Here is a 13764-nt window from a genome sequence, read left to right on the forward strand (position 1 = left end):
GAGGGCACGTTATATATACACTTTGTATGTATATGTATATATATATATATGAATGTATAAAAGTTTTGTCTTTACTGTACCAAGCTTGTTTAAGTTCGCGTGCATGTTTAGTCAGTGCACATTCGAGTTCTTTAGTTTCTGTCCAGTGAAGTGGAAATATACACACCAACATTGTACTGTCTTGCACGAAAATACTGTAAAATACAGGCAAACAAGGTTTGAAAATAATTTGCAAACCGAACATCAGATCGGAAATAAAAGTTTGTCCCAGCAACCCACAAATGAAGCAGTAGTCTTACAGGAAAGTCACGGAATGATATATACCGCTCTGAATATAAGAACATATACAGCCAAAATGACCAACAATAACGAAACCCAAATTAGCCTACAAAACAAAACAACAAAACGCAAAGCACCCCAACAAAACCATCAATAATACATAGTACCGACGAAACAAGCCTTACAAAGCCTTTTCATATACCCAATTGTATATGGATATAATGATACATAAATCCCAGCGTAAGGATAGCACAAAGTCTACGAAACAAGACAACAAAATAAAAATAATGAAGCGAATTAGCAATACAACATGAGAAGACATTCTAGAGATACTAACAATCAAACCAGAGACAGATATAAGACATGTAAAAGAAACAGAATATTAAGTAAATTATTAAACACATGTTTGCGTTGAGTTAAGTAAATGTCAAAAGAAATTTATTAATTACATGTGAACATAATGACTTTAAATAGAAATTAAGTACATATAACTTGCAAAAAATCTTGACAGGTGAACTTAAGATGCAGATTTATTCAACAGAATCAGCCTGCGAGCCAAGCAGAAAAAGAAAATGTTATTTTTTAACAATGCTATACCACTATTTAAATGAGCAGACATTATAAAGACAAAATCACAAGTTCTTGCAATAATACATCATCTTAGCTGTTTCTGTCGAAACTAACATACACAAACCGGAGCTGTCATTATGAAGTGTCAATACCTTTATATAGTACTAATACAAAAAATTATTCTTTGACGGTTGCTTCAGTCAACTCCGAGTAACTAAAAAAAACTACAACTAACCATCTCATTTAAAAATTCCTCGTATTATCATGTTTAAACAATCAATTAATTTATTTTTAAACCTGGGAAAATTTCTAGTTAAATGTCCACAATTGTCAAATAGTAGTTTATTATTTTTATTATTTTTATTATTATAATTATTATTATTATTGTTATTTATATTATTATTATTATTATTATTATTATTTATCTTTCGCTGATTTAATACCGATTTTACAACAAAGAAACTAGTCATAACTAATGGCTAAAGTTTCTTTGCTTTTTTTGCTCTGCATGGAGGGCGATTTAAACGTTGGTTAACGAGTGAAACGCCTTTCATACAACTTGCCCCAGTTAGTTAAACGCTACGATAAACGGCGTGCATGCATCGCAGGTTTAACCATCGTTTTACTCTCTGTCAGATTAATAATATACACGTTGGATGACGGCTAAACGTCGTTTATTGTAAACGGCTTTCGTACAACCAGCCGCAGAAGTATCCAAGTTATATTAATAAGTACAAACTTAAATAATCGTGATTTATGCAGATGACTTCTGTATGGCTATGCTAAATTTTTCTTACTTCTTTAATTCACCGACCTAAGACTTGTTGATTTAATCGGCAAAGACAATTTCTTACCAAAGTGACGGGGCCTCGAAATTGACCCAAGGGTATGGGAGCGATTACATGAAATGAAAATTCACCACGGACGTTGTATCAATTCCTTGTGAAGACTTTTACGATTTCATGGAAGAAAAAATCAACCTAGTCAATGCATATTTTTCAATACATCTATGGTTTTCGTTACTTACTCATTTTGAATGATCATTTATTCACTCGACTATTTAGTGTTAAGTGATTATTTAAATATTTAATTTCTAAGCAAATTGTTACGATCATAAATAGTGTCAAAAATTAATTTATTTTTCTAAGGCTCTACAAAGATGAGGATGGCAAAAAGCTTCTTATGTATATTAAAGCAAATGATAGAAAAGTATTTACAAATGAATTTTGGAAAAGCATGGAAAGAGAAAAGGTAATGCATTGAAGAATATTAATGAAACGGGGATTAACTCTTTCATATCATTTGTCTGATCTCAATTCATCTTGATTGTGGAAGGAAGATCTTGGCAAAGCCTAAAAAGCCGTAACAATAAATATTTAAAACATAGACAAAACAGTAAGTAAATTAATAAACACATGTTTGCGTTCAGTTAAGTAAATTTCAAAAGAGATTTAATAATTACATGTGAATAAGATAAATTTATGTTTTCTATTGACTGTCGATGCTTGGGTTTGATTTTGATATTAAGAAACACACATTTAGGCTTGCTTTTTTGTCTATTTCTTGATTACAGAAAACACGACTGATAAAAATAAGCCGCCGCCTCCTCAATTGCGGAAAGAGCCATCATGTAAGTTTTTTTTATGATTTTAAGAGGACGATTACATGGAGCAATTTCAACCCGGGCTTAGTTTCAACCCTGTTTGTCGTGCTGAAATTTATTAATGCACAAATTAATAAATTTTATCAACAAATTAACGACAACTGATCAAGTCAATTATTTAAAAACTTTAACACAAATACAATCTAACTAGTTCATCCAATGATTTCTCTCAATCTCAAACCATCGACCAAAACGTGTCCAAATTTTAGATATCTTATCAAGGCTCACAAGGAACAAAGATTATTTATAACTGTCTCAAAAAAATTCGTAAATATCTCATTAAACCAGTTTAATTTATTATAATTTTTAACACAAAAAAGTCGCTATTTTTACTTCCAACAAAGACAAAATGTCACCACTGTCTCGTTTCAATGTCGTATATCAAGTTACTTCCCAGGTTGTAACAAATCGTACATTGGTAAAACTGAGAGATGCCATAAAACCCGACTTTATGAACATGCCACACAACATGAAACAAGCGTTATTGTACAGCACTTCTTAGAAAGCCAAAAAGCACAGAATATTACATATCACAACAACAGCACACTTGATCATAAAATATTTTTTGAAAAACCTAATTCAAACATTACCTAACACGTACTTAACAACTATAAAATATGTTACTCGTTACTTACTTAAACAAAACCGACTCTTACTAATGAATCTATTGATTCTTCACGTTTACGTTTCTTTCTAAAAAACAAAGTGGAGTCTGTTTCAGGATTATATCTTTTCATTTCACTAAAAAATTTTCAACACCACATACATACACATCAACAGAAGTGGGCATTGCATAAAACATGATAAAAAGCCCAGGGAAAATAGAAAATTTTTACTATGTTTAAGCTGTAATTTATACAAGCTCTATTCAATAAATTCTTGGGGCATCAGTGTACATACTCTGCGCTCTAATGATGTAGAAGAGAAGATAAAGGGTTTGCAAATGAATTTAAAATCATGCATCACTAAGTGCTTGTAGAAAAAGATATTAAGCTTACCCTTGCATTTCGTCTTTCTGAGTCTTGACAGCTTTATCTGTTCCACTATATTTTTTCCTCTATAAAGAGATGTGCTTTACTTTTAACACTTCAAGATTTTACAAACAAAAGTGACACTTATTTCTTCCTACTAAACTGTATTCATCCTTTTACCTGGCCTTCTTCCAGAGCTCGTACTCTTGATTCAACTTTAGCCCGAATTTCCATTCCCAATTCAACATCAACATCCTCACCTAAAGCATCAACTCTTGCTGCTAACGATGCTTTAGCTGCAAGCATGCGTGATATCTAGACAACAAACAAGGTAAAGGCTCTATTTATTATTTGATTGCTTTTTCAAGCATAGAAAATGCCTTAGGTGTTTGTTAATATCCTATGTACCTTTCCCTTGTTCTTTGCATTTGATTGTCCCACTAAAGAAGCATGATATATCAGACCATATTTTGGAGTGTCATGTTTGGTCTTCAAAGCTCGAAATAATGCCTTTTCTGCTCCCAATATCTGAACTGTTGATGACGGATGTTTTGCAAGATTTACTAAGGAACCTAAAATCAATAAAAACAAGCATTACACAATAGCAGTTACATGTAGCGATACCAAAATTTATTTTAACAATGATTTCTTCACATAAATCTGGGCCCTTGCAACAATACATAGTTAAAGTAGCTTGAAATAAAGTCGTACCAGCATGTGCTATTAGTCGAGCTCCTACAAGTTCACCAACTAAGACAGTCAAGTTGGGTGCAATGACACTCATTCTGTTCTTTAGGTAGTCATACAGCTGAGATCTGTATTCAGAAATCTCAATAACCTATAAATTGAATATAACAGTTAACACAAAGCTACCTACTGATATGAAGAAAACATAAGAAAAACTATGAATCCAAGGATAATACAAAGTTTCAAAAAAACAGCATTAATAGTAATTGGAATATTGCCATATAATATTCCATACATTTATTCTATTTCTCTATTCATTCAAATTTAATTTTCATTTATGTAACCTGAATTGAACATCCATTTACTTAATGACAAATAAAAACATTTTCAATAACCCTATTGTAGACTAATGAATCAATTGATGAAAGGTGGGTGATTTTTCTTGAGCCCTACATGGAAAATTTGCACTAAAAACTAATAATACCAAAGCATTCAATTCTAATAAGGTAATTTTGTAAGAAAGGGCCTCAGTACACTTGTTGTAATCAACAGTGTGCGAATTAACGGTGTGCAATGTGCAATTTGCACATCGTTTTAGCTAAAATGAAAACAATTGCACATCACTTTTTCAAACGATGTGCAAAAATCAGCAGTTTTAACGAAAAACACTGTCGTAAATCATATGAATATGTTCACGTTTAAAAATATTAATTTAGCAATTAGCGCTATATAATAATTAACGTAATATCGATTTGATTATGCCTCTAAAGGAACACTTTGTCAAAAAAATTGCACACCGTTTTTTCTGAACTAATTCGCACACTGGTAATCAAGCATAAATATAAAGTGAATTGTGATAACACAAGCTTAAAGACAAGACAAAAATGCAAAAGTCTTTGTACATTATGTGTGCAAGAAATAGGGATTTAATTTATCTGTCTTCATACCTGATCACATAGGTAAAATATATTTTAATTTATCTGTCTTCATACCTGATCACATAGGTAAATTATATTTGCAATATCTCCATCAGATACCTGTCAAAATAAAAAATAAAAACATATTAAATCTACAAATAAAACAAGACATCTCACTTAACAATTTGCAAAAATAATTAATAAGTAAAACTAAAAACTTCAGAAACATCAAAAATAAATTAAAATAATTTCAGTATTTTTATCCCAATTACTTGAGAAATTGTTTAGCTGAAATAAAATTTATGATTAGCACCTCTGTTCCCATTGAAATCTCTGCAGCAGCTTTTACTTCTTCCTCTACATCTTCAGGAATGATGTCAGAGAGGTCCACATTTTGAATATTGGTTCGTAAACCTATAATAGTTATTTATCATTTGCGATAAAATCTAAAAACCTTATATGCAACATGTCTGTTTCCAAAAGTCCAACAAAGAAATAGATTTTGACAAAAAAATCTTTGTCAACAAATTTAATGTTCCTTGCATTATTTATTAACAAAAGACTTGGCCCTGACCATTACGGTAAAAATGACCAGGAATTTGACAACTTTGGATTTGACATATTTCATGGACCAACCAAAATCACCTCTACAACATAAGCGCAGGTAATGTCAGTATGTATTTTACTGTACCTATTTTTTTCACAGCTTTGGCAAACACCAAATTATCAGTAACGATCTTTCCAAACTCTGGGAAATGCCAGCCATACCACTCCCGACATCTCATTGCATAATTATTCAACTCTTTGTCAAGATCATCAAGCAATGAAATGGCTTGCACAATCATTGTGTCTACTTTATCTGGACTGAACTTCAGCTTGTACCGAGATAAACTGTCAAGAACACACATGCAATCATGCATATTTCATAACTCTCATTCAAATTGACATCACTTTAAAGTAACCAACCTATGAGCTAAGCCAAGAGCCATGGACGAAACATCAGACTCGGGAAGTCCTGAAATGACATCAAGGGTATTAAGACCAAATAACATAAAAATTAAACAACATTAAAATTTCAAAGATGAACCTGTCAGTAGGTTGTTCATTTGACTTCTTATGCCTCTCATCAATTCTTGAATTGCTGAACTGTACAAACAATTAAGATTCAATTTCTTCTAAAGAGAAAATAAAATACTTATTAACATACACCAAGTTGGGCAAAAATAAACAAGAATGAACTCAATGAATAAGAGTTTAAATTATTTTACTTTAATCGAATTTCCCAGTTTTGCATCAGCAACAGCCAGTTTCTCATTCAAATCTTTAGACACAATCTTTTCAAAACCTTTTTCAAATTCTTTGACATTTTGCCCTCGACAGCAGCAGTTGCAGCTAAAGATGAATGAAGTCAATGATCAAAAGAAAAGAAGTCAATAACAAATACAAACAAGATTTACATAAAAATGATTGTACCTGCCAATGCGTCTGTTGTGTCATTAAACTTTTCAAAATGCTTCAATTTTAATCTTGAAACAAAATAATTATATGCTTGTATGTGAATTTCATAATAAACTAGAAAGCTTTTCTAAAAATGAAATAGCTTAGATATGAATATTGAATGAACCAGTGCATGAGAAAGTAGAATAGTAATTACAATGAATTGGATTGTGAAACAATTCTATAGATTGTGTCTTAATATAAATGCGAGGATTATCATGAGCACTAAAACTTGCAACATACTCAACACATAAAATTGGACATATTTCACTTATTCAATGCCATTGAATATCCATTTCAACAAGATCTACTTCAACGAATTTGCTTGTTACACAAAGAAAGATCTGATAATTTGCTCCACTTCGTCCTAATTCAACTAACTAATACTTTGAAATGAAGCGAGAGGGTCAAGCTGCCAGTACTGTAAAATCATTTCAATTCCTCAACACACAAGTTGAAGAAACTCATCAAGAAAAATACCTACATCTTATGTGCACTTTCAGCATTCTCAAAGTCTTTGTACAAATCGTCAGCTTTCAGAAGTTTCCCCTCATCCAATAACTAGTAAAAATTCAAGGAAACTAATTGTAATCCAAGATAAGGAATAGGTATACAGTATGCCAAAAAGTAAATACAAATATCATAGATAAGTGTGGATCAGATAAATCATGAGTCACAATCCTTACATAAGTAATAACATTCACAGTACGTACAATGTGATGTGAAAATATATGATGAGTATATAAAAAAATGCACCATTGTTTTCAATGAAATTCTTATTTTTCAGTCCCCTCCTCGTTATACTTTTGTGACTGTCTATATTTACATCTGTCTATATATAACATTGTTTGTTCCATCAATGGAAATACGTTTAAACAACTGGTGTGTTGTTTTAATGAAGTCAACATACACTGGAAGCGAAGTAAATGAGAAATTCAGATAATTTTTAAATCACATTTACTCAGACACCACGAGTGTTCACTGCTCAAAGGCAATGACATCCAAGTGTTCATTTTACATACCTTAAAAATAGCATAACCTGCTGAAGTCTCGAACAATACTAGCATCTCTTACCAGAAAAATAATGCAAAGCTATAAAAAATATGTTTTAATATATTTTTTGTCAAGTAAATAGCCTCAACGCCAAGTCAACGGTACACACGTGTAGAAGAGATGACCACTGCGCATGTAGAGTTATTGTAAGGTCACGTGTGACATGAACGTCACTGATGCACTGATCTCAGTACCATTCTCAGTACCCACAATCTCTAATCTCAATCATTGCTATCAATCATTGATCTGCCATCAATGAATCACTCTAAGTGGATTTTCCAAGATATGGATCAATGATCATCTCAAATCAACGCTAATTTTCCGTTGCATCGTTTTGTATTATACCCAAAGTTACAAAATGAAATTGATACAAATTGTTTGAAATAAATGGATAACTCAACAGAAATTGTTGAAACAATAACAAATTCGTTTAATCGAGATCAAATTTCGACAGAATCTCATATTGCTAATTTGAGAGTTGCAATTGATAGTTTAAAGGATAACGAAGGTATTTCATTTTTTCATCAAAAAAGAATCACACATATGTACTGCCCTAAACCTCCCAGTTAATGAGAGGCAGCTCAAAACACTTCTTATTGTGGATTAATTAGAACGAATGTGTTCTTATTTTAGTAATCGGCCTTTTGGACAAGATTAGTGTGATTATACCGCAGATCAAATCGTGCCTTAATAGTTCTAATGTAAATTTGACAGCAAGTCTCCTTGAGCTGATAGCTGAAATTTGTAAACATGGTGAACTATTTTGATGATTTGGATTATCTGTCTTTTTTTTTTACTTTGAAATTAAGCATTATAACATATAACATTCTTTTTTTCTTTGATTGAAAATATTCTCCTTTATAGAGGAATGCCGTGATATGCTTGTGGAAGAAGAGTTGATACGAATGATTCTCAAATGTTTCAATTCAAAGGCCCCTGAAATTGTTCTTCACACATTTCGATGTGGAAATTTGGCTTGTGATAACAGTACACTTGCATAACTATATATCCCTACTTGAAATTTTTGAGCATCTCTTGAATTTCACACTAAAAACTCTTTCACCTTTATACACCATGCCCGAGATGTGATATTGAATGTTGGAGGAGTAGACATAATCTTAAATGCAATAAAGGAGCTACAGAATGAGGACCAGAGACAAATGTGAGACAAAATGTTACTGCATGTGGCGCTGTACTCAACATATCTTTTGAAAATGGTAGAAATTTCGAAGCTTTCGAACAAAATACAGTTCCAATTTTATTTGACATATTTCATCATTTGACATATTTGTAGAAGGAGTTAGTAGTTTTTATGAAAACAAAGGATGTGAAATATTTATAAAAGCTTTACGACATTCAAAAGATGAACTAACTACATCACTTGCTGAATGCCTAAAGATGATTGCAGAAGAAGGTACTAATTTCATTGTTGCTTTTGCTAAGGTGTCAGATAATGTCAATTTCATGTTTTAAATAGATACAAAACATGTCTTGCTATCAGGAAACTGTGTCGAGGTCTTGCAGGAAATTGTTTTAACTAACATGACTAGTGAGAATACTGGCAATCTTTCGGAAAAGTTGAAAGTTAGCGTGGACTTAATCATACTTCTTCTTGGTGATGGTTAGTACAATAAAAGCAATGACAAATCTTTGAATTATTTTCTTTGCATGCATAGTTAATAGAATTTGCTTTCAGATAACTTTTAAGCTCAAGTATTTGCTGGTGAAAAAAAAATACATTTGATGAAAAAATTCTTCCTTGGACTAAATCCAGTTATTCACATGTTTGTAACTCTTGCTCTGTTGCTATTGGAAACAATGGTCGCACAGGTGAGCAGCACCTATTCAATGCTCAATAATGACAAAAGCAATAAAATGTTTCACTGAAACAAAGCATGACATCATGCCACCATCTTCTTTTGTCTTTTTTTTTTGGTCAGATGAGAACTGCATTCAACTGGTGAAAATAGGAGTGCATGAAAAACTGATAAACTTGCTTAGTAGCCACTGTGAAGATGATGCTGTATGGATATTTTTACATTAACCATGAACTGCCTCAACAAATTACATGTTTAACTGATGCTATATCTCATACTGTTATGATTTTGACAAGATAAAAATTTAATAACCATGTATGGTATAATTTTCAGCAAGTAATAAACAAGTTTTGATAAATGCAGGTATATTGAATTTTACTATGGAAATCCTGTGTTCATCAGACAATTCATCTCCAGTAATGTATAGAGCCATTGCTGTTATACGCCTACTAGTACAGGGAGTGGGTAAGGTTATCTATGTCAACAAATTTAGCTAAATGTTTATCATAATTGACAGCTATGTTGTAGCTATAATGGTGTGAAAGTTTTCCCATTAGATGCAGCAGTTGATATTGTATGTTCAAGTCAAGACTGTTTGAAGAATGTGGTGTCAATTGCAAAAACTTTGGGCATTGAAGGACTGAAATCTGAAGCATCATGATTGTTAGTAACATTGCTAAAAAATACTCGAAAATTAGCTTAGTTCTTGTTAATATGTTGAAAAAAACTCACAATGAAATAAACTAAACCATTTCCATTTTTTTTGCGAAGAATCAGTTCAAGCAGTTTTAATTAATGATGGTATGTCACCCATTATTGCCATGGTAACATAACAATATGCTCTAATGCAGAATGAAGTTTTGATGGGTGTTGCCTTGGTGCTCAGTATCATAAATGGTGAGTATACAGTTGTGAAAAGCATTGCTTAATGAATGTGGGATAAAATCAAATCAAATCACATGCTGAAAAATGAAATTATTGTTTACATTTAGAAGATCATTTGTAGTATGTGGATGAGAGCAATATGCTAGAAAGCATTTCTGATGTACTAAACAATGAAACGAACAACCAGCAAACATTGTATAATTCAATGGCAGTCATTGAAGCATTGTTAACAAAAGGTGATTGCCATCTTTTATAGTTAGAATAAAATGAAAAACCCAACATAAAATTATGGATGTTTTAAAATCTTTTCATCTCTTTCAGGTCTGGTTGAGAAAAGCAAGCTAGAAGATAGCGGAATCCTCCACAAACTAGAAATATTTTCAAAAGATTCTCGCAATGCAACTAAACAACGCGCTGCAAGTATTTTAGAAAAAATCAAAACTTGACTATTGATGTTCATTGGTTAGAAAACACCATAGACGTGATGTTATTGTTCCATTAAAAAAGAACTTTTTGAATTGCATCAGAACAATTTTTGTAAATCTGACCATTTAAAAGCTCAGTCTTTCCTTGATATTTTTAGTTGATTTTTTTTACCACTGAGATCTTTGCACACCAGCAATCAAACCCTTTTCAGCATAATATTTAAACATAATTCTTGATATTCTGAAACGCCAATAACACCACGTCCTCTATCAGTGAGAATGCAACGATTTCTTATCCTTGTGATGGAACTGTCTTTAGGCAAGTCGGCAAGTTCAGTTGCAGCATGATTGCGGATGTTTGATGGTAATATATCACACTTACTAATCATTCTCAATCGGCCTCTTTTTTCTTCGTATTCTGCAAACATATGACGTCTCTTTTGGTCACGTCTAGCCCATCTTTTCAAATAGTTAGGTTTCACATAATACTTGCTCGCCGGTGTGGAGATACTGATACACCTCTCCAAAGAAAAGCTTGGATGTTGAATACACATGATACCTAAAACATGAAGACTTCTTTATTAGTTTTCCAATGAATTTGTCAAGATTATTGTGCTGACAGCACTCACAAAGTCACAAAATTTTCAAAATCACGTGGCTGGGAATGTATGATGGCACGAATGATTTGCGATTTCAAATACAAAAATATACAAGTTTTCCTCTGTCAGCAGCAGTAAACACTACAACAATTGTTGTTGTAGTGTTCACTGGTCAGCAGTCACCAAATTATCTTTTTCATACTTTCGTCACGGTAAGACACGCTTTTCTGAATCATCCTTATTTTTCTATTATTATCACATAAGAGTTTTACAAAATTTCATCTCACCTGACTTGTGCAAATCTCAAAGCAAAGAAATGGGCAAGGTGCTTCGCCATCTTTAATTTTGCTCCCCCCCCCCGTTCTATAAAAATGAAGAAAAACTTAGTGTAATAACAATTTAGTATCTCTAACTACCTACAGGGGTCGGTCAGAATAACCATCGCTAAATATTCAAAATATTATAATATATAACAAAACTAGTTAAACCACTGAGTTTAACCAAGTTATACGGACTGGATGAGCTTATCTGTGGACTAAATTGTATAGGTGCGTACCTGATATACTTTTCTCCTTTTTCATTTTCTTTGATTTATTTTCTTTTACTTCATCTTAAATGAAATCCAGTCAAACATTAGACAGTAAATGTAAAATACACAGAACAAGTTATCACACAAACAATCAGTATTTTTTAAAAAGTTGTAAAACACATATGTACGCTCGAGGATAACGAAACAATTGAAAGAACTTTAACATTTAATTGATAAAGACGTTGATAACATGTATGGACATCTTAGGATAACTATGTACGTAATGAGCAATTGTCCCATCACATGTGTGACATTCACCTATAGTCATTCCTAGCTCCAGCATGGACAATAATTAGGACTACACAAAGTATAGGATATTTATAGTACGTATGTTAAGGTGACATTTTCAAAAAGCATAAGCTTTGATAGTTTTTCGCCATCTTTCTCAGAGTCAGAGTCACAAAGGCAAATGTGCAGGACGTCACGTGTGTGACCCACAAAAATCAAACTTGGCTAAGTCAACAAGTGTCTCATATTATTCGCAAGTTTTCTAAGTCAGCAAGTGTCATTCTTTGTGAACTTTGATATGGTAAATCAATAAAAAATACATACAAAAGTAGTTTTCAAAGCTTTCCATGCTGGCTCTATTTCTGAGGGCCTTCAAATTGTTTATTGACGTATGAAAACATGAAAATCAAACCTTTAATTTCAAAAGATTCAGCTAATTCTGTATCTCCGCCTTTCTTTTTCTTCTTCTTTCCTTTTTTGACTTGTTGTTCTTCACTATCTGAAAGATAACATTCACACAATCAGAATTTTCAATATATACTGTCTCTGTCAACTGTCAAGAAATCTGAAATTTTTGTTTAAACGGTTTCTGAGCTCATGAAGTTTTAAACGTTTTCAATCGTGTGTAAAACATTTACAGCCACATAAAACATTATGTAAACGGTTTATGAGCTCATGAAGTTATAAACTTTTTCAATCGTGTGTAAAACGTTTACAGCCACATAGCCATTGTGTAAACGGTTTATGAGCTCATGAAGTTTTAAACTTTTTCAATCGTGTGTAAAACGTTTTCAGCCAAATAACCCATTCTGTAAACCGGTTTATGAGCCCATCAAGATATAACTTTTCCAGTCGTGTGAAAAACGTTTTCAGCCATATAACCTATTGTGTAAACCGGTTTATGAGCCCATCAAGATATAACTTTTCCAGTAGTGTGAAAAACGTTTTCAGCCATATAACCCATTATGTAAACCGGTTTATGAGCCCATCAAGATATAACTTTTCCAGTCGTGAAAACGTTTTCAGCCATATAAACCATTATGTAAACCGGTTTATGAGCCCATCAAGATATAACTTTTCCAGTCGTGTGAAAAACGTTTTCAGCCATATAATCCATTATGTAAACCGGTTTATGAGCCCATCAAGATATAACTTTCCCAGTCGTGTGAAACACGTTTTCAGCCATATAAAACATTATGTAAACCAGTTTATGAGCCCATCAAGATATAACTTTTCCAGTCGTGTGAAAACGTTTTCAGCCATATAACCCATTGTGTAAACCGGTTTATGAGCCCATCAAGATATAACTTTTCCAGTCGTATGAAAAACGTTTTCAGCCATATAAACCATTATGTAAACCGGTTTATGAGCCCATCAAGATATAACTTTTCCAGTCGTGTGAAAAACGTTTTCAGCCATATAGCCCATTATGTAAACCGGTTTATGAGCCCATGAAGATATAACTTTTCCAGTCGTGTGAAAAACGTTTTCAGCCATATAACCCATTGTGTAAACCGGTTTATGAGCCCATCAAGATATAACTTTTCCAGTAGTGTGAAAAACGTTTTCAGCCATATAACCCAT

The 13764-nt window shown here is 32.5% G+C and overlaps 2 protein-coding genes and 1 long non-coding RNA gene across 3 annotated transcripts; 1 reads left to right on the forward strand and 2 right to left on the reverse strand.

Annotated features, from left to right (window-relative positions):
- Positions 1 to 1967: 1967 nt before the first annotated feature.
- Positions 1968 to 7769, reverse strand: LOC124457492 (nucleolar protein 58-like). Its single transcript, XM_047007732.1, is given in 16 exon segments — positions 1968 to 2201; positions 3148 to 3253; positions 3511 to 3569; positions 3664 to 3798; positions 3892 to 4055; positions 4195 to 4321; positions 5163 to 5207; positions 5401 to 5501; positions 5779 to 5978; positions 6054 to 6102; positions 6175 to 6262; positions 6356 to 6418; positions 6421 to 6479; positions 6561 to 6613; positions 7069 to 7145; positions 7607 to 7769. Coding segments are annotated over 15 exon segments (1371 nt in total). The 5' UTR covers positions 7652 to 7769; the 3' UTR covers positions 1968 to 2201.
- Positions 7770 to 8024: 255 nt separating this feature from the next.
- LOC124457230 lies at positions 8025 to 8638 on the forward strand. The gene is made up of 3 exons (XM_047007511.1): positions 8025 to 8145; positions 8271 to 8390; positions 8502 to 8638. Exons 1-3 carry the CDS (start codon positions 8025 to 8027, stop codon positions 8636 to 8638), a joined length of 378 nt encoding a protein of 125 aa, XP_046863467.1.
- A 3304-nt stretch (positions 8639 to 11942) lies between these two features.
- On the reverse strand, positions 11943 to 12677 carry LOC124458529. The gene is made up of 2 exons (XR_006953251.1): positions 12593 to 12677; positions 11943 to 11973 (listed from the first exon to the last, which is right to left on the reverse strand). It is a non-coding gene; the product is annotated as an uncharacterized LOC124458529 (long non-coding RNA).
- Positions 12678 to 13764: the final 1087 nt, after the last annotated feature.

Source organism: Xenia sp. Carnegie-2017, unplaced genomic scaffold (assembly GCF_021976095.1).
Source record: "Xenia sp. Carnegie-2017 unplaced genomic scaffold, XeniaSp_v1 HiC_scaffold_6, whole genome shotgun sequence".
Taxonomy (NCBI): domain Eukaryota; kingdom Metazoa; phylum Cnidaria; class Anthozoa; order Malacalcyonacea; family Xeniidae; genus Xenia; species Xenia sp. Carnegie-2017.

Bases quoted from the DNA above. Each gene is read 5' to 3' on its own strand.
- LOC124457230 (XM_047007511.1), top strand. From the start codon at position 8,025: ATGGATAACTCAACAGAAATTGTTGAAACAATAACAAATTCGTTTAAT. The intron at 8,146-8,270 runs GTATTTCATTTT...TTCTTATTTTAG, and splicing joins TAGTTTAAAGGATAACGAAG to TAATCGGCCTTTTGGACAAG. The intron at 8,391-8,501 runs GTGAACTATTTT...TCTCCTTTATAG, and splicing joins AGCTGAAATTTGTAAACATG to AGGAATGCCGTGATATGCTT.